The sequence below is a fragment of the Hipposideros armiger genome, unplaced genomic scaffold (assembly GCF_001890085.2).
Source record: "Hipposideros armiger isolate ML-2016 unplaced genomic scaffold, ASM189008v1 scaffold_611, whole genome shotgun sequence".
Classification (NCBI taxonomy): Eukaryota; Metazoa; Chordata; class Mammalia; order Chiroptera; family Hipposideridae; genus Hipposideros; species Hipposideros armiger.
Genome location: NW_017731961.1, coordinates 870705 through 891175, shown reverse-complemented (window position 1 = coordinate 891175; position 20471 = coordinate 870705). Strand labels below are relative to the sequence as shown.

Here is a 20471-nt window from a genome sequence, read left to right as displayed (position 1 = left end):
TTTTCATTATTATTCAAGCCCCCCCCCCTTTTTTTTTGCTCTGTATAAATTGTCAGTCCTGTTCACTGAGAGATTATTTATTTACTCTGGAAATATCTGGAATTCTTTCACCCTATCTTGTCCTCTGGGACTCCCTTCCCCCTTCCGAAGTATTGATATTAATGTGGGGAGGAGGGGTGGCACATCCAACAAAAACGTGAGACAGAAGGTGGTGCCTTTCTGTCTAATGGTATACTATGGGAGAAGTAGAAAAACAAAGAGAAAAAAAGAAAACGATAACTGTTTTCTCTGAGACTATTATCTAATGCGAAAGCAAATAGTCTGTAAATCAGCTGACAGAAGGGGATTAGAGAGGAGATCTGAGAGTGGCTTGATTTCTAGCAGAGCTGTCTCTACAGCCAGTGACGAGACACAGGCAGGACAGCCAGAAGCACTCCAGATGGCCGGGGAAAGTGGTCCTCTTGGGTTACTGTAGGGCACTCAGGCCGCCGGAAAGCAGGCGGCCTTGGTAAGGCATCGTTAGGGAGCCAGCCCGACGTCCAGCCTGCAGCAGAGAGGGCGAGGCCGGGAGGGAGGCCGCCCGCGCGCCCGCTCGCGCGCCCCAGCGAGCCGGGACTGCCCATTGTTAACATATACTTGACCTCCGTGACCCCTGCACGACACAGATGTCTCCTACCTCCACCTCCTCTCACCCTGCCGCGGGCCCTCCCCCCTGCACCTGGTAGCGGCCCCGCCGCCGCCTCCCTCGCGTGCGGTCGCGGCGCCCCGGGCGCGGGCGCGCGCGGGGGGCTGGCCTGGTGCGGGCGCTCTCCGCGCACTGCGCGCGGCGCTCCTGCTCCTCGGCGGACGCCTTGCCGCCCTGCAGATAAATGCGTCGCCTTCCTCGAGAGTAAGCGAGGGCTGGCGAGGCAGACGCAGACGCCGCCTGTGACAGTGGCAATTCCCTGCGCCCCACATCACATTTGTCTGCCACAGCAGCAACAACAGAAAACCGGAGGGAGGGAGGGAGGTGGGAGGAGGGGAGCAGAGCTCCGCAAGTCTAGGGTTCTGCGTGGAGGCTGCCTTTGGCTGGCGTCCCCGACCCCGGGCTTTTTGCACCGCAACTCTTGTGCGCAGCGCCGGGCGGCCGCAGGCACTCCGCGGCGTGACTCCAAGGCCTGTGGCGATCCCGTGTGGGCGAGTGGCTACGGACACTCTGGCCTCGCCAGGGAAGCCGCGCGGATCCTTTACCTCTCGCCTCGCGGGCTAGCCAAGACGACGGGAAGTTTTACTTGCAGCTCAGAGCCGGTGGCTGATGGTGGGACTCTCCGTCCCTGTGCAGTGTAAGTGCCTGCGCGAGGGCTGGGCTAGCGGGCGGGCGGGCAAGGGGAAGGGCCCCTGGCCATTACTATTAATTATTATTCTGATGGCCGTCATCTTCATTTGGATTATTAGGCCCAGAGCCTCCAGGCAGTACTTGTCGCTCAACTAGAGTAGGACCACGCTGCAGGGTAAAGAGGAACATTGCGGGTGACTTCAGCCTTCAAAGACACTGAACTTCACGGGTCAGCCAAAGATGGCAATTTTCATGTCTTAGATTTCCCGCACTGCCTTAAATTTTTTTTTCTTTCCTCTCCATGGTCACTATATATGAGCAGGAAGATGATGCGTGGTTCCTCACCCCAGATCCCCAGCCCTACAAAACAACTGGTCAGGGTGCCCACGGTGCGTTTGGCAGGTGGCCCTAAACCCGTACAGTGGGTTGGTTGGTTGGTTGGTTTTGTTGTTGTTGTTGGTTTGTTTGTTTTTTAACTGGAAAAGGCTCGTTTCGATGGTGGAAAACTTAGCACTAGGAGCAAGAGAGCGGAATCTTAACTTCGAGACCTGGCTGCGACTAGGATCGGGGTCCTCTTAGCGACATTCAGGCTCTCTGCGCCTGTCTGCAAACTTTCCCTGTTACTTCCAGGCGTTTGCGGTGCTGGAGTGGTAAGCCCCACCGCCGGCGGGTGACGGCCGTGACTTGAGCGCCTCTTAACCTTCACCGCCTGGGATCCGTGGGCAGCGTCGCTGCTGCCCCGACCTCTGCGCGCTCCCGGCCCCGCCGCCCTGTCCCTCTGGGTGTTCCGGTCCGGGCCCCGACGCGGTGCCTGCGAGCTCTCCTGAGCGGAGAGCAGAGCCCGTGCTTTGCAGCTCCCGCCCGGCGGAACCCAAATGGGGAGCCGCGTCCGGGGAATTTATTTCGATTAGAAACCAATCAGGTGAAACCCTTGAACCAGTGGAGAAGCGTGCCCTGTCCCCCGGCCCACCGCTCTCTTTGAGAACCTGAAAGGACTGGGGTGGTTGGCGTACCCCGACCCCTCTTCAGGTGCGGACCCAGCGCTGGTCAGGACGCCTTAAGCAAGTACCGTTATGTCGGCACCGGAGGCTTAAATCCATTTTTTTTTAACTTTTCTTTTTCTGGTAAGGGCGGTCAAGCCTTGAAAATTTGAGTACTATGACTGCGGGAAGTAGGATTTGAACCAAGACGGTTACTAAAATTAGCCCCCACCCCCACCCCAACCTATTAGTTTGGAGGATATGGCTGGGGATCCTTGCAGCCCTCGGCCTCCTTATTCGTAAAGCATAGTGGAGAAATCCTCTGAGCATAGCTTTTCTTTAACATTGGGCATCTCAAATCCCAATGTGCCATAGCCTGGCTGCAGCTTCCTGGAGGAACCTGCCAAATGTCGATTTAAGGAATAGCTTGTATTCGAATGCCTTGGAGGAGGTTCTGCAGACGAGACACCAAGGCCAGGGCGAGGCAGTGAAGACCAGGAGAGCAGAGAGGCCACCCCAGACCAACTTTATGTGCTTAATGTAACTCTGAGCCCCCTTGAATTTTTAACTTCTCTTCCTTTAATTAATCTGCCCAGGGCCTGTATATAAATAGCTGTCCACAGCTGCTGCAAATTGATTTATCCTCTGATAGAGGTCGGGTTGCTGACCAAAGCATTTTCTTTCTGCCTTCTGTGTGAACTGCAATCTGTTTTACAGGGTTCCCCCCCCCCCTCTTAGTCTCCTTTTAAACATCTGTACCGTTTTTAAGTGCACGCAGTGGCTTTTATACCCCTCCTTTGCATAGAACAGAGTGAACTGGGTCTGTGCCCAGTGAGTCCAGACTCACTAGAATACAAATTGACCGGCTTCTCTGTGATAAATGGTTTGTTAGTGTTGGGGGCCTCCTTTTAGTTTATTGCAGCGTTTTGCCTTGACCATGTGAGTATTCTGTTGCGCCCAGTTTCTCCTGTCACAGTTTCTTAGAAAAGGTCGACAAACACCATTATTTCTTAAACCAAAAGAGTCCCAACCTGGGTGTTTATGTCAGCTGTGATGGGTACAAGCAGAAGCAAATTAATAATTCTATGGATTTTGTCCCCTTGTTTATTCTGAAAATGTAGTCTAGTTTTTACATTATGGGAGCTTCCAGATAGCATAGATAGGGCTATCTGATTTCTTTTTTCTTTCCTTTCTTTTACTGATTGTTATTTTTTGAAGGAGGTCTGACAGCCTTACCCAGTATTCATCATGGAATCTCAGTTTGATCCCCGGCTTTTTTTGCAGCCAGGATGGATGTTGAGGAAGTTGAAGTCCATCGTTGCATACTTTTACTGTATTTAGCATTTGATATTTCTTTGGTTGATTCTTTCCAAAGACAAAATTCCAACCAAATAATCAGGCTTGTTCTGAGTGCATGAAAACTGACTTTATCTAAGATTATACTAAGAGAACTTTATATTAAAAATCTTTGTTTAAACATAAATAATGTTATTGTAAACCATTTAGACAGCAGTCACTTTATTTGCAAAGCAAACTATTGAGTGGGAGAATTTGAGTATGTAGTTTCTCCAGTGTTCAGTTCATACCTAAAAAAAGCAGTGGAGAAAGCAGTCTATTTTTTCACTAATGTTTGGGCAACTCAAAGCAGATCAGAAGTCTTTGAAATGATATTTTCCTTTGTAGACTAGTAGTCTCTGTGACCCACTAATATCTGCTAATAATTTGATTTTAAAATGGTCCTTAAAAGACCTTTCTAATAAGAAGCATTCTACTTGCAAAACAATGCAAACTGCACTATTGATTGTAAGTTGCTGGAAATAGTGTTGTTTCACACCTATAGGACTGCAGCTTTTTAATATTTTTAGTTTTCCCTTTCTGAAGAAAAGTAGAATATTGCCCTTGATGCTGGTATTTGATGATGAGCTCTCCCATCGAGGATGTTAGTCTAAATATTTGCAAATACAAGAGCACTTCAAAATTTTCAAAGAAGTACACAAATGTAAGGTGTCATTATCATTTATTTTATTGTAAAATAGAAGCTTAGCAAAAAACAAAACTTAGAAAAATAAAAACATTGCAAAGGGATCAGGAGAAGCAATGCTTCCAATAGGAATGCTGGTCAGTGGTTGTCAGTTTAGGACATTCTTCACTGTCAAATCCTGTTTCTCACTTCTTTGATATGAACATCAGCTGACAGGCACTGAATGCAAAGCCTTCTTCATTGAGGTTTTATGCAGGCAGCATAGTCCTTCATAGCAAAGCAGTCTTAAAAATTGGCACCTGCATGATTTGCATGTGAAAAAAACGAGTCAGTTGCATTTTACTGGGGTCTATTACTGTAAGTTAGTAAGTTCAGTGAGAAAAGCTATTTATTTGCTGCCATTTGGATATTTAAAAGTTCTTTGTTTTATGGACACCTTATTCATCATATAGTGATCCACAGATTTTATTGATAGCAGAAGCAGGAAGAAGTGATCTCTGGCTTTATAGAAGTTATTTATTATGGAGTGGAGTTATTTTTAACCATGTGCTTACAGAGTGCACTTACATCCATAGTTAATTTTCAAATGTGCCTTAAAATGATGAATAATCTATAAGAAGTTAAACAAATACATGAAATTAGGTTAACATAAATATCCTTTGAAAACAATCTGAGATTTTAAGAGTTATACACTTTAATAACAACCTATAAGAAAAAAATTAAACCTTTCATACTTCTAAACTTCATGAAAAATGTTTCCTCTCACCTTGCTTGTTAAAAATTGTTTGTCACTGACATGCCTTTTAAAAATATATTTGACTATTTACACAAAATAACTATCAAATGTTAAATCAGCTCGGACACCTTTACTTTATGAACCTTAGAGTATTATTCATCAGTGGGAAAATGTTATCCAGCATAAATTATTATTATCTAAAGAGATACCTACCAAATTCACTTTTTTACAGCCATTAATATAAGAGTTCCTAAATAATGTTTAAAGAACAGTGAACATTTTATTAAAGCAAACATTAGTTCAGTTTAATGGAGGTAATTGTAAGTGATAAGACAGAGCAGGTTATCTCTGTGTTGTTTAAACAGAAGGAGCTACTTTGCACCATTTCCAGTAGCCATCTGTAGAAGAGAAGGGTTTGCACCTGTCTGTCCACACTAATTATAGATTAAGGCCAAAGAAATGAAATTCGAGGAGGTTTTCAGCTAATGAAATCCATACTGATTTTATTGTAAATGTGTTTTATGTAAAGAGGGTGATGGTTGAGTTATGAGTGAATAAATCGCTATGTAGCTGCTAGGCACTTGGTTTTGAAGCACAATTCTGCTGCATTAACCTTTGATATTAAAAAAAAAAAGACAACTTGGACGCGAATGCTATCCTTAGTTTGGCATCCATAGCTACAATTTAGTGAGCAGCAGTGAGGTTTAGTGTGCAATTTTAAAATGTGTTGTAAAGCAACTTAAATGTTAAGAATATTCTAATATTTTAAAATGCAGATGAAGTAGAAGGTAGGTTTTGTTTTTAACATATGTATATAAAACTTTAGAAAATTAGTCTTTTTCTTTTTTTCTGCATTTCAATTTCACATACATGAGAAATAAAGTAAAATGAGTGAGGAATACATTCTGCAATAAAAGGTTACATGAATGTCTACCACATCTGTTTATAGTAATTATGAACATAATTAACATAAGAATTGCAAATGAAATAATGACAAGCTGAGCTATGAGATATGCCATAATGGTCATATGTTGGAATTCTCACATTATAGCACACTAGAATTCACATACTCAAAGAAAAAAAGAAAATGCTAGATTTTTATCTGAATTAATGCTTCAAACTTATCTGTCTGGGGCAGATGGACTTCTTGCTTTTATAGGAAGGTAACCTATTATTAAGTAAAGAACTAGTTGAAATTAAGATTTCTAGTGTTCAGCTTAAACTTTAGGACAGCTGTGATTATAGAAACCACTCTCTGTTGTACACTTATTCTGTGATTATAGTTCTTGATTATTATATTGTTGTTGTTGTTGTTTTAATTGAAAGCTTTGCAGCAAAGTGTTTGCTTTGGAAGAGAGTCATGGATTCTTCTCATTTGAGAATTGGTTGAGGTTTTCTAATATAACTATGAGTCAAATTTCAATGAAAAAACGACGTGGTAACAGAAATACTGTGCCCCTACAAAATAAGAACATCAGCAAATTAGCTTTCGCACAGTTTTCTTCATGTCTTTGGTATTTGGATGCTTTTAAAAGAAAAATAATGTAAGCCTTTTCTGGAATTTGAAAATACTGCATCGTTTTGTTTTGTTTTGTTTTTTTAAATATCAATTTTTTCAATAGCATGTAGTAGAAAAATCAGTGGGCATTTATAAATTGTATTTTTTTCTTCCTAGAGTTGTGTTGGATTTACAGGCATTTGCATGTAGTCTGTGTCCAAGTTGATCTAACTAAAATGTAATAAAGAGAAAGGTATGTGTGGTTGCGTTTGGTTACTCTGAATGCAGTTTTCTATAACAACCAGAGAAAAAGTGAAAGGTAACCCTTTATGAGAGTTAAAACGATACTCCAGAAATCTGTTATTAAATTGAAAACATGTAAGAATGACAGATTATCACCCATTCAGTAGAGCTCACTCGATTTTGTAATGTACCCTGCCAATTGGTTTACTCCTACCCTTGTACCCTTCTCTAACTATTGAACCTTGTCACTTTTTGAAGATTTATGGAAAAGAATTACCTGTACTCTTCTCAGTGATACCCCGAGGTTTTCCACATTATTGGATTACTGGTGGATTGTGGCAGACCCCTTTTTATCTGACATTCATTGCATGACAAGATTTTTCATACATGCCCTTCCCCCACCTATGCCCAGCTGTTTTCTCTTTCCCTTATCTATCAACGTTCCCTTAATTCTTTTCTTGGGGTGGGAGCATGGTGGTGGGGACCTACTACGCATAAAACTGTGTTTTGGCTCAGTGGTTTGGAGGAGAGTGCTTGATCAAACAATGCCTCTCCTCATTTTCTAAAGGACTTCTTCAAATTTGTCTCCTTTGTGAGGCCCCTCTCTTGCTCATCTGTGTTTTCTCTCTACTGACTAGCCCTACTCCCCTCACCCCTACCACTTTGGCCCTTTGTATTGAGACCCCATGCATAAACTATTTTATAACCTGAGATGTCACTGCAGCTGGGGTGACAATGTATGCCATGAACAGTTACGCAGTTTACAGGCCACTTCATTCTGAACTCACTCTTCATACTGCAATGAGAGTTTCTTTTTTCTTTTTTTTTTAAAGATTTTATTGGGGAATTGGGGAAGGGGAACAACGTTGGGGAATCAGGGAAGGGAAACAGACAAGTTGCTGTCCTTTTGTTCTTCAGTCTGGTTGTGGAGGACGTCGCTTCACTGGCCCATGTTGGTATCATCATTGTGCTCTTCCTGGCTGAGGCAGTTGGTCACTGGCCATTGGACGGCAGCTCACGGCAGCTCACGAAAGCGCTGCCCGCTGTCAACCAGCCCCACTGCAACCTACGCCCTTGCTGGCAATGCATGACAGCCCAGCTCCAGGTCGAGCTGTTGTTCACCATCTTAGCTGTAGAGGGCGCAGCGTCACTGGCCCTCATGTGGGATCCCAACTGGGGCCCTGCTGCTCAGAGCTGGCGTCCAAAGCCAACTCCTAACCAAAGCACCACTCGGTCGGCACTGTAATGAGAGTTTCTTAACCAAGCTTCAGAGCCTTGAAATATTATACAATACAACATAGCCAAATGCTCTCCCTCCCCAAATAAAGTAACCTTTTTTGCTGCATTATTTGCACTGATCAGATATTCAGATTGTCTGATGGGCACATTTAAAAGTAAAAAGGGGCTCCCATGGGACTACTCAGATGTATCTTCCTCCTAACCCTGATGGGGTGTAGGATGAACTCTGGTCTGATGGAGGAGCATTAGTTCTGTTGTTCCCTGATTGATTATCAGGCTTTGGGTGGGTGAAGAGATTGATTGCCTCACTGTCAAATTCCCACTTCCAAAATAGACTCTCAGATGTACACATAAGGAACCCCCTCCCCAGCACAACTTCTAGAGGTGGAGCAGGTGTCTAAGAGTCACCTGTAGCTAGCTACCAATCACAAATGGCCTTTATCACAGGGATTCTGGCTGCACAAGTCTTCTGCTGCTACACATTAAAGCCAAGGGAAAGGAGTTTTATATCTGCCTGTGTCCATCTCTGTATGCATGGGTTTGTGGTGTGTGTGTAATTTAGGAATGTTGGGGTTAGCAAAGAAAGGGATAAGAACTCCCACGTGAGGTTGTTCTGAAAGGCTGTGTAACTGCTTTGAGGACTCAGCTAGGCTTATTTTGCAAATTGTGGCTATTTGGATGGAGGGAGCTAGGATGGTGAATGTCTCATTGTTATTCTCTGCCAAAAGAGAGCTCTTGATCTCCCTCTGACCTTGACAGAACCTCCAAAATGTTCAGGATCTAGAGTAGGGAAATACAGTTTGCTAGCCTGGATTCCTCCCTTTTTCTCAGAATAGGGGCAGATTTGGGAATGCAGAAGAAACCCCAGGCCTGGCTCTTGCTCTCAGCCAGCCTTGGGGTACCTCACCCCCACTTGCCACCCCCCATCCGGGGCCTGAGCCCCCACCCTTTATCCCTTCTGGTTTCTTCCCTCCAGTCTTTCTCTTCCCTCTGTCTCCCTCTCTCTCCCACTTTCCCTCTCCCTCTCCTGCTCTGTCTCACACGCACCCTCTGTTTATTTTCCTGCCTCCATCTGGGCCCTGCTGATACTGTAATCACCCTGATGCACGTTGGCTTCTCTCCTCTCCCTCCTGCGCTCACACACTCACTCACACACAATGTGCCATCCTGACAAGCCTTTTACTCCTGATAAGCTCCAATGTGTGTTTAATGAATACAAAGCCACGGTCTGGGTGCCTCCTCGGCTGCACTGCCTCTCCTGCGCTCCTTTGCCAGAAGGTAATCTCCGTGAATAGGGAGGGGAGGCAAGTGGGGAGGAAGGATGGGGGTGGGAAGAATCAGTGGGGGAGCACCGGGAGGCTGCTTTTCTCTTTCCCTCTCTCCCTTTCCAAATGATTCAGAAGTCGATAAGACCAGGAGAAGTGAAGATGTAACATGTTATCTGTCGCTCCTCTTAGCTGGCAGAGAATTTACATTTAAAGATTAGCAGAGGGAGAAAGAGAAATCTGCCTTTTGTTGTATGGGTAAGGAGGAGGCATCAGCCCTGGCCTGGCCGCTATCTCCCATCACCTCTGCTATCCAGACAGGATTTACCGAGGTGAGATTACCGGAGAGCCTTATCTTTAATTGGGTTTAGTTTTGCCAGTCTGAATAGGTTTAAAGAGACTCAATAAAGGGGGACAATAGATTATTTATTGACTATATTCTGAAGCCTTTAGATGAAGAGGGGAGAGAAAAAGCTGCTTAACAACTTGATTAGTTCATTTATATTTTATTTTAAAATGAGACTGTCTCTCTTTGGTGCAAGGAAGGGCCACAGAACTTGGGTGAAATTTGAATGACTTATTTCCTCTTCACCCCCCACCCTCTGCCCTTCTTAGCATCATCTCCCTTATTTTAACAGTAGTTTCATTTACCCCTCATTTGTAAGATTGACAAACTGAGCAAAAAAGGGGAGCCGCTTTTGGAGTTGATCACTTGTGTTTGGTTTTGTGTGACTTGTTTTGAAAGGGTGATGAATTGAACATACTTGAATGAGTAAGAAACGCAAATGAAGCCTACTTTAATATGAAATTAGTTGCTTTTATAGTATGACTTCAATAGGTTTAGAGAAAAAAAGTCACTCTGAGTCTGTTAGATAGATTTGTATTTTGGATTTGAACCATGGAATTTTTTTCCCTTGGAATTAGTTTGAAAAAAGAAGAAGAAAAAAATGTTTTATTGACTCATGAATATTTCACAAAATTATATTAGCAACTTTGGAAGGTTCTTAAAAATGGATAAAAGTGGAACAAAATGACTGGTTTGTTTCCTACTCCTTGTCAAGATAGGTGTTTTCATAGGTAAATATGATCCAGTACCTGAAAGTCTAATTAAAACTTGTTTAAAGCGAGGGAGCATGTTTCCTTGTTGACAGCAGCAGATCGAATGAGTAAGACAATAGAGTCCCATTATTTTACTTCCATTGACTGAACATATTGACATTTCAGGTTTGCTGTTGCCTCAGTGAGCATGATGAAACACTGAAATTCACAGACCAACTGGTCAGAGTGGCACATATATTACTGTATGTCATTTCTGCCTTCAGGCCACCTTATCATGGAGGCAGAATTGGGATGGACAGCCTGGAATACTTCAGTACCGGTAGAGCTCTGTTGGCTGAGAAACTGACAGATAGCATTTTTTTAGGAGCATCTTTAATTTTACCCAGAATTGGGTGTTACAGAGAAAAGTATGTCGCACTTTTATTTAAAAATCTAAGAAGCTGCCTAGCAACCAAACTTGCATATTTTAAATATAAGAATACCCATTATCAAGATGGACCTTTACCTTCTCTGGAGGTATTTGCAGTGGTTGGTTACATCTTTTAAATGTTTGCCAGTTTGTTTGTGGGTGACATCTGTTTTTCCCCAGTCTGGAGTACTCAAACATCCAAGCACCTGCTAAATCTATATCTGATAAAGAACGGTGAGGCCCCTTCCAAAATAGGAACTGACTGACTTTTGTTTGCTGTTTTCTGTCGTTGGTGGAATACAAAAGTGGGATGTAGATATTTTACACCCACGTGCATGCATAGACAGTGATATGTAAAGATAAATATGTGTGTATTCCAAGCAGAGGCAGAGAAAATACTAAGTATTGCTTATCTGCTTACTATAATCTATCCTTTTATATACTTTGTTTAGTCTTTGCATAATAAAACTAAGTATTAGGCAGACATTGAGTCAAAGAAATGTGAATCATACAAAAAGTGAATATGTAAAAAATCAGAAGGGATATAACATGTTTTTTAAAAGTTTAATGAAAATATAAAACTATTATGAATATGCTGTATACACAGCAATTGTTGCCATCAAGTAGGCAATTGATTGCCCTTTACAGCCTTTAGAACAAACCTAATCCTTTATAATATTTTCATGAAAATGTTAGGTTTATATTTGATCAGCAGGTGCTGTTGAGATGAAAGCCATGTGTAAATTTTCAAAAGGCCAAAAGTATCAATTCAGAAAAGGAAAGTGATAAGAGAAAATGCAATCAGTTTTCCTGTTTTCAATTTGTGCAGGATTTGAAGAGCTGTTTTGTTAAACTGCTACATCTGCTCCAATATGAATATTGAACTACTTTCACTAAAAATAACAACCTATAATTTGGAAGCCACTGCAGTCTTTTGTTAATATGAGTGGGTTATTTAAAAACAAAACAAAACAAAAAGAAAGAAAGAAAGAAAGAAAGAAAGAAAGAAAGAAAGAAAGAAAGAAAAAGGAAAATTTTCTTTTCTGACAATCTCTTGCCTAATGTTCATTTTCATTTGTTGGCACTTTTATCCTCAGCAGATACATGGTATTATGCAATTAGGACCTCAACTTGTTTGACTATAATAGAGGTTTCCATAGGCAAAAATCTAGTAATATAAAAAGGGTTCGCACAAACAAAATTTATTTTAAAATAACCTGTTTAAATACAGTTATTTTAAATGAGATAGTTATTCTTCACATTCTCTAATGCTACAATTTTTTAAAACTTGCTGCCAACTGTTAACAAAGTTAACATTATTCCATTGCATACTGAATATCCTGTGATTTATTTCACCTTTAATACACCTGCAAGTGTAAGTTGAAACTAATCAGGGATATTTTACCTATTAAGGCTTTCAGAATAATTTTTTTCATGCTTAAATAAAATGATTAAATTATGCTTGAGTGCCTGCATACAAAAGCTTTAGCTTCTATATTACTGCTAATCAAATAAGTTTTATGGACAGGGAAAGTACCACATTAGAGAAAAAAAAATTGGATGCATTTTACTAGTGACCTTTTTAGGAAAGACATGTTTTTTTTTTTCTTTATCATCCAGGATTAATTAGAAAGAAAACTCTAATACATCTTAAATAGTCATAATATAAATAATACTGCATCATCCCTATAATAAGAAAATAAATGACAGTGCTATCCATTTGAAACTGGGCATAGAAAGTTAAGGTAGAAGGAAGACTGATGAAATTTGGATCAGATTCAATATTGACTCTATTCACAATTGCAGTTGGGTTGACTTGTGGCTATAGTAATTTGTCTAGGGTGAGATGTGATCACTGCTTAGGATCAATTAGAGGCCATGTAGCTTGTGGTTTCACACTTGAATTGCCAGACACACTCTTCACAGATAAACCCAGAATATCTCCAGAATGAATTAAGGGGAAGACAGACATTGTGACACATTAGCATATTGGATATTAACAAACGCAGTGTTTCTTCTGAAACACCAACTCAAAAGAAGAGGTAGTTTGAAGAGCAGTATTGAGTGTATGTACTTGTGATTACATATGTGTAGCCAACCAAAAAATAATACTTGTAAGGAATTTCTGATTTGAAGACCAATTTTGGCATGCATCCTGTGCAGATATCTTTCAGAGACCTGGGCAGCCATGTAGATATAAACCTGGTACAAGCACCAAGCACTTTGCCACCCTCAAGAAATGATGCTGAGTCACATATCAGTGTCAGCAGGTGTATGTATTTCACAGACACAACCCCATGAGTTTGTATATGATCTTCTAATGCGTTGTTTGTGCTGAAGCCACATTCAGTGTTGAAGCCTTGGTGCCTAAGGTGGCGTCAACAGAGGAGAGTTGTTTAGGACTCTTTTCAAAATGTTCACATTTAATGAAGTGTTGTCCAGGCTCCTACTTCAGAACCACTGATAAAGTAATGTCCCAGGTTGAGGTTTAAGGTATGAGACCTTCCTGTTTGAAAAAGTTTAAAACCATCAATGCTGCTTAGAACCACTGACATTTTCACTGACTTGTAAGAGACCTACCTTTTAATGTCTTCCTGCTTTAATAGTTCTAATTGAGATTGTCTGTATAATATAACTCATGAAGAAATAAAGCAGGCATTTGTTTTTGTAGGTTTCATATTGTCAAGATCTCTAAGGCAAATCAGTATTTGGGTAAATAGGGCCTTTAGAATATAAATCTTATTGAATGTGGTGGAAGGACACAAATGTAAAGGTTTCCCATTGTTTGTTCAACAATCTCAGCACCTCTAAGTGCCTTAGGGAATGTGATTGACTAGTTTCATTAATCCTTTAATGCCTGGGCATAGACTACTTCTAAGTGTGCTCTGGGCTTTTAAGGGCTGCCTCCTAGTTGTTGGTCTTGGGAGAGAGGAGAGGAACTGACAAATACCGTGAGCTTGGAGTTAACCTTCACATACATTGTCATCACTAATTTAAAGCAAATGATTAACCAGCATTTCACTTTCTTCATTTCAAAGAGCTCTAGCACCTCACTTTAAGACTTTGGCTGTAGTGCTCTTTTGGCTTGACCTTTTGTCCAAATATAGAAAACTGAGGTTTCCTTGTGTCCCCAAAACTAATTACCTACTTGTTCCTGAGTTCTAATAATTAGAATCTTATTCTCTGAATACTTGGCTTAATATTTTCCTTAGCAGCTATGATCTGTATATCTATTGTTTTCTTTATGTATGCCCTCATCCTCAACCTAAGAAACAGAGTTGGCTACTGACAGATATCCTTGGATACACCCAAATGTATGCCAGTCTGTATCTCTTAATACCTCCTAGTCCAGGCTTCTCCATTACTAACCTCTGTCCCCTTGTCAAAATACCACCTTTCTACGCTACACTGAAGCCATGAAGAATCAATCTGTTCCCTTTATTGATCTCATTCGACACTCTGGAGTTGTCTTCTTCCCAGTGTCCACTTCCCCGACACTTGTATTGATCTCAGCATCTCTCAGTTGGTCAGGTCCAACTTCCTGGTCACTTCTTAAGAAAGAAGGAGAGGGATTCTGCACCATTTTGAGTTTATAATTGTAGTTATGTAGTATAAAGCATTCTTTGTATTATAACTATTATAACTAGTAGGTAAATTGGGGTTCCCTTTTCAGTTCAGTCACTGACTTTTGCTGGGTGGCCTGGGGTGCATTCCAGCTCTTCAGGAGTAAAATGATATGCAGACTCAGTGATTAGTAGACGTCTCAACTCTCATATGTATGAATCTACATATGATACTGGAAGCAGGTTTTCAGGAATTTCCCATGGTTAGGTGAATGAAAATAAATCCTTATTTATATTTTTAATTCTGAGTTGAGGGGACACTACTAGTCTCCATACAACAGGGAAATGGAATCAGTGTAAAACATGATTATCTTACCACTGTTGTCCATTGTAAAGAAGTGGCGTCAGGGATATGGAGCCATTTTTTCCATAGCCACCCTAGACCTTAGATGATTGAAATTTTAGCTGTTATTATACCTTGTTCAGAGGTGAATGCTGGAGGAACAAGCCTGTGTATGCAGTGAGAAGGAGCTAAAGATTTTAAGTTTTGCTCAAAGAAAGTGACCTGCATACTTTCCTTTCATAGTTGCTAGCTAAGATGAACTTGGTGCCTGGGGGAAGATGTGATACAGTAGGGGCTAAAGCATGGTGGTGATTGGTTGTGCTTATCAAGTATTTGCCATACCCACAAACTTTGGACCTAAGTCATAAGTCACTTGGATATTTAGAAAATGACATATTTAAATCACTTTTGGAGAGAACCTGCTAGGTAGCAACTCATTTAAATAAATAAGGGCATGTTGTCATTTGGCTAAGAATCAGTTTTTAAGTAAGAAAGATGGTCCTATTGCTTCGTCTGAAGAAAATCTGCTATTGCTTCTAAAAACAGTTAAAAGCCCAATTGTTACCAATAACTGATTCTGTATTTTTCTTTAGTTTGTAAAAAATATAGATATTATTATAAATTTAATTCTAATTTGTGAAACTATTACTAATGAACCTGGGCTGAATTACTTTGCACCTTAGAAGCTATTGTATTCTTATACTTGTGATTTGATCAAGATGAGCACTTTGTCCTCATCCAGGATGATAGTAGACACTTATTTTTATTAGGAATATCTGCAATTGGCAGGACTTGGAAGTTATGTTATTTTCATCTGTCATTAGAAATGGAAGCCACGAGAATCACTGTTGCTTCATGGGTTGAAGACATTTGCATTGGTATTCAGAGCTCATTGGGAAGCCAAATTGAAGTTCTTTGCTACAAAAGAGAATGTCTTAAAACATACTTATGTGTTGAGCTCTTAGTTGTTACCTGACTTGACTGGATTGAATATTACATCTGAGAAATAATAGAGAAACTATTACCATGAGAGGTAATGGCAATTTGTCTAAAACGCTTAAGAGCTAGGGGCCACTAATAATGAAAGGAAATATTGACAGAGCAGTGATGATCTAGATGTGGACAGGTCTATTAGAGCACCAGGAGAGAAAACTAGCTGTAAGATGCTATTTTTGTTTTGTTTTGTTTTGTTTTGTTTTAAGATTTTATTGGGGAATTCGGGAAGGGGAACAGCATTGGGGAATCGGGGAAGGGGAACAGACAAGTTGCTGTCCTTTTGTTCTTCAGTCTAGCTGTGGAGGACGTCGCTTCACTGGCCCATGTTGGTATTATCATTGCACTCTTTCCAGGTGAGGCAGGTCGGTCGCCAGGCCCTGGACGGTCGCTCAAGGCGGCTCTTGGCAGCTCACTCCGTCAGCCAGCTACTCACACTGGCTGCCAGTCACTCATGGTAGCTCATAGCAACCCACTGCAGCCCCACTGAAGCCTACGCCAGTCACCGGCAACTCACAGCAGCCCAGCTCCAGGTTGAGCTGTTGTTCACCATCTTAGCTGTAGAGGGTGCAGGTCACTGGCACTAATGTGGGATCCAAACCGGGGCCCTGCTGCTCAGAGCTGGGGTCCCAAGACAACTCTTAACCAACGCACCACTTGGCCGGCCCAAGATGCTATTTAAAGAGGATTTCGGAGGTCACTTCCACTAGACCTTGTGGGGAGTGCACCTGGTGACACTCAGGTAGCAGATCAGAGAGATATTAGGAAAGTAGATAGATAATGGTATCTGCAAATGCTGACGCAGTGTTGTGGTGCCAGGGAATTAACACAGCACCATTTCAGAGACCATTTCAAATATACATTAGATTTGGCAAGCAGAATATCAGAAATTGGGACATCATTCCCCAGTGGACCTTGTAAGCATGGTGGAAGCTGTGCTTTACATACAATGCCTTAGGAAGTTGGTTAGTCTCTTTCAAAACTGGATGTACTATATTCCTTTTCCTAACCTCAAGATACAGGAAGATGTGAGCTGTAAAACAGGTCATGAAAGACTGCAAGTTTATTTTATGAATCTATGCATATGTTATGTACACAGTGATGAGCAAACACAGCTGGGAAGAACAGCAGATGATATTGGGACTGGAACTGTGGTGTTTATCAGACTGACATAATAATCCTTTCCTGTGAAAGTGTTCTTTTTAAGTGACTGTTAGGATTGGTTAATTTTTATCATGTGTCTGACAAGTAAGTATTCTTGACTACCCAACCTCTTTTCCTACCTGTTCCACATTTTCATTCTCATCTCTCGCTAGGTTTATTTAGGAATGAGATCCATATTTGACCTCTGGTGGGAAACGAATGTGGACAATGAATTTTCATTCCTTTGTTTAAATAAAGGTAGGTAGGTTGGTTCAGGTCTAAATAGAAAGTAAATGTGATCCATCTCCACTGACATGTCCAGGTGAAGCTTTGAGTTGCCTAGGGGGAGTAGGCATAAAATCTCAGAGAAAAATAAAAATGAAGAACTATAAAATGAGCAACCCATTAAACCTAATTTGACTATTTTTAAAGAAAGGCATTTGCAAATTGGGTAGTCTTGATAATGACTTTAGAGTATCAGGAAGAAAATTAAAATTTTTACTTTTGGTTGTAAATCTGACGTAAATTAATAAATAGTTAATGAATTCCTACTACGTATAAAACAGTATGTTAGATGGTGACACTGAATAGATAGTAAGCTCAGTTTCCACTAAATGGTAAACCCACCCATGACAAATTAAATAGCTATAAAAGATCAAGGGGCTTGATTATTTAACAATTAAATGGTATAATCAATGAGGTTTTAGAGGTGTGAGCAAGTTGGAATTTAAGCTTGTTTTGAGACAGGTAGGATTTATCAAGGCAAAGTTATTATAATGGGGTTATGGGCAGTTATAAAGTAGGAATGGGGAGTGCAGAAGCCCAGATGTGGAAAAGGCCTTAGGAGTGGGTTAGTTAGGAATGGAGAGAGAATAAATTAGTTTGGGCAATTATTGGAATATAAACAGAAAGATCATAACTCTTAAATATCATGCATTTTGATTTAAGCTTTATCTTCTGAGAAAGCCAGAATTAAAAACAAACAAACAAACAAAAACTTGTGTCCTATGGGACTTCTCAGGGTTGGGAGATGGCATGGAGGGTACCCAGATTGGGTTTAGCCTCTTTCATTCATTCTCTCAGCATTGTGAAACCAGAATAGTCCTGCTTTTACAACAAATTGTCTCATATATTAGATTTCCTAGTTGGACTTCTTTTTAACAAAGGATGCCATAGTAAAATAGATCTTTTTTTTTTTAAGATTTTTATTGGGGAGTTGGGGGATGGGAACAGCGCTGGGGAATTGGGGGAAGGGAAACAGACAAGTTGCTGTCATTTTGTTCTTCAGTCTAGTTGTGGAGGACGCTGCTTCACTGGTCCAAGTTGGCCCATCATTGCGCTCTTCCCGGGTGAGGCAGATCAGTCACCGGCCTCTGGACGGCCGCTCACAGCGGCTGCTGGCCGCTCACGCTGGCTGCTGGCTACACATGGTAGCCCATGGCAAACCACTGCAGCAGGGGCTGTAGCCTATGCCGTCGCCGGCGACTCACGGCAGCCCAGCTCCAGGTTGAGCTGTTGTTCAGCATCTTAGCTGTAGAGGGCAGTGTCACTGGCCCTCATATGTGGGATCCGAACCGGGGCCATCTGGCACCCCAAGCCAGCTCTTAACCAACGCACCACTTGGCCGGCCCTAAAATAGATCTTAATAAAATCAATGTAGGCTGGCTGAGTGGCTCAGTTGGTTAAGAGTTAGCTTAAGAGTGCAAGCTCTGAGCAACAGGGCCTCTGGTTCAATTCCCACATGGGCCAGTGATGCTGCACCTGAGCTGAGGTGCTGCTGAGCTGCCAACAGGTGGAATGATGGCTCAGCTGGTGAGAACACGTGCTCCTAACAACGAGACTGCCTGTTTGATGGTGAGCTACGCCCGCCTGCAACTAACACTGAACTCGGCACCTTGAGTTGAGCTGCCACCTGGATGACTTAATGAATAGAGCGCAAGCTCTTAAGAACAAGGCTGCCGGTTCTACTCCCGCAGGGATGGTAGCTATGCCCACCTGCAACTAAGACTGAACTCAGCACCTTGAGCTGAGCTGATGTCCGGATGGCTCAGTGGATAGAGCATGTGCTGTCAACAACAAGTCTGCTAGTTCGACTCCCGCATGGGATGGTGGCTACGCCCATCCTGCAACTAAGATTGTAACACAGCACCTTGAGCTTAGAGGCCACAAGCTGCCGACGGGCAGCCAGATTGTGACTGGCACCCTCCACAACTAAGATTGAAGAACAACAATTTGGCTGGTCCCCCTCCCCAATTCTCCAACACTGTTCCCCTCTCCCAATTCCCCAATTTAAAAAAAAAAATCAAAGTAAAAATAAAAGGTTGTGTCGGGCAAGGGGAAACCATAGACCCAGTTGAAGTTGTTTCTGAAAAGTTGATCTGATTGTGATGGGCCAGATGTATTGGAATTGAGGAAAGACTGGAGGTTGAGGCCTAGTAGGAAACTTGCTGCAACAGTTTAAATGTTAGATACTATACAGTAGGGGTCAGCAAACTGCAGCTCGCAAGCCACATGTGGCTCTTTGGGTACGTACATGTGGCTCTGAAGTAAAATTGAAAATGAAAGGAAAACTATCATAGTTTCATTTATACATTTTTAAAGGATATTATTCACATAATGGTGATTATGTAAATATATATTTATGGCTCTCGAATAATTTTTAAATTGCTGTGAGAGACAGGATTGGCTCTTCCAGGGATCGGCAAACTTTTGAGACCGAACGTACCCAAAGAGCCGCATATGGCTCGTGAGCTGCAGTTTCCCGACCCCTGTTATAGAAGGATGACCAGAATTGGGTTTGTAGTACAATGAAGAAGCAGGTGCTAGAGGTGTTATAAAGGAAAAATAATTAGAACTAGGATATAGGGGTGGTTTTAGAGAGGGCGAAGAGTTGGCAATCTGGATTAGGTGGCCACTGCAGTTAGTGTGCTAGAATTGGGGAATCACTTCAAATGTTTAAGGGCAATTTTCCTATCCCACATAGATGCAGAGTTTCATGTGACTCAGAAAGGAACCTCAGATGCCATTTGTATACCCTTGTGCCAGGGATCTTTGTGGTCCCGCTCTTTTTGGGAAATGGTGACAGGGCTGTCAATTGGTAGGTGTTCCTCAAACAGTAGTTGCTTGGAGGATTTATTATTGATCTCTCTGGGACTTGGCTCCCTCATGTGTGTTTGCTCCTTGCATGAATTTCAAACTGTTCTGAGCTCCCCTTTTTGCAGGCAACTTGGGGCTTCATGGGAGAATAAAAAGTGGTTAGGTGGGCTCGGTCTGGACTCTTAACTTTCTGTCAGAGCAGCCTAACTGTGTGACATAATTCAAGCATTGGACTTTTGTTTATGGGATAGTTTATAAAATATCTTTTAATTCTAACGTTATATAGAGGAATGAAAGCAGGAACCAGAGAGTAAGCAGTCAAGGAGGAGTCGATGAAAAAGCAGAGGCAATGTGTGTCCCAGACTCTGGGCTTGGTACTCCTGGGGACAAGAGGAGGAGAGGATTATTTCCAGGGGCTTTTGAAGCACATTCATTTATTCAGAGCCCCAAGCACTGTCTGTGGACCAAATACTTTGTCATGTGATGACATTTTTCAAATATACTTTTTTTTTTTTTAAGATTTTCTTTTTTATTGGGGAGTTGGGGGAGTGGGAACAGAAAAGTTGCTGTCCTTTTGTTCTTCAGTCTAGTTGTGGAGGATGTTGCTT

At 41.8% G+C, this 20471-nt stretch overlaps 1 protein-coding gene across 6 annotated transcripts in view; it reads left to right on the top strand.

The window, feature by feature from the left end:
• The first annotated feature begins 1024 nt into the window (after positions 1 to 1024).
• RUNX1T1 (RUNX1 partner transcriptional co-repressor 1) overlaps positions 1025 to 20471 on the top strand; it is a 169052-nt gene continuing 149605 nt past the window's right edge. For 2 of the 6 annotated variants that reach the window (XM_019624982.1, XM_019624979.1), the window contains exon 1: positions 1025 to 1322. In XM_019624982.1, coding sequence (XP_019480527.1) covers positions 1295 to 1322 — 28 coding nt within the window. In that variant the 5' untranslated portion in view covers positions 1025 to 1294. Of the gene's footprint in view, positions 1323 to 8981; positions 9271 to 9388; positions 9590 to 20471 lie in introns of those variants that run through there. The other 4 variants (XM_019624977.1, XM_019624980.1, XM_019624978.1 and 1 more) reach the window with 4 other exon arrangements.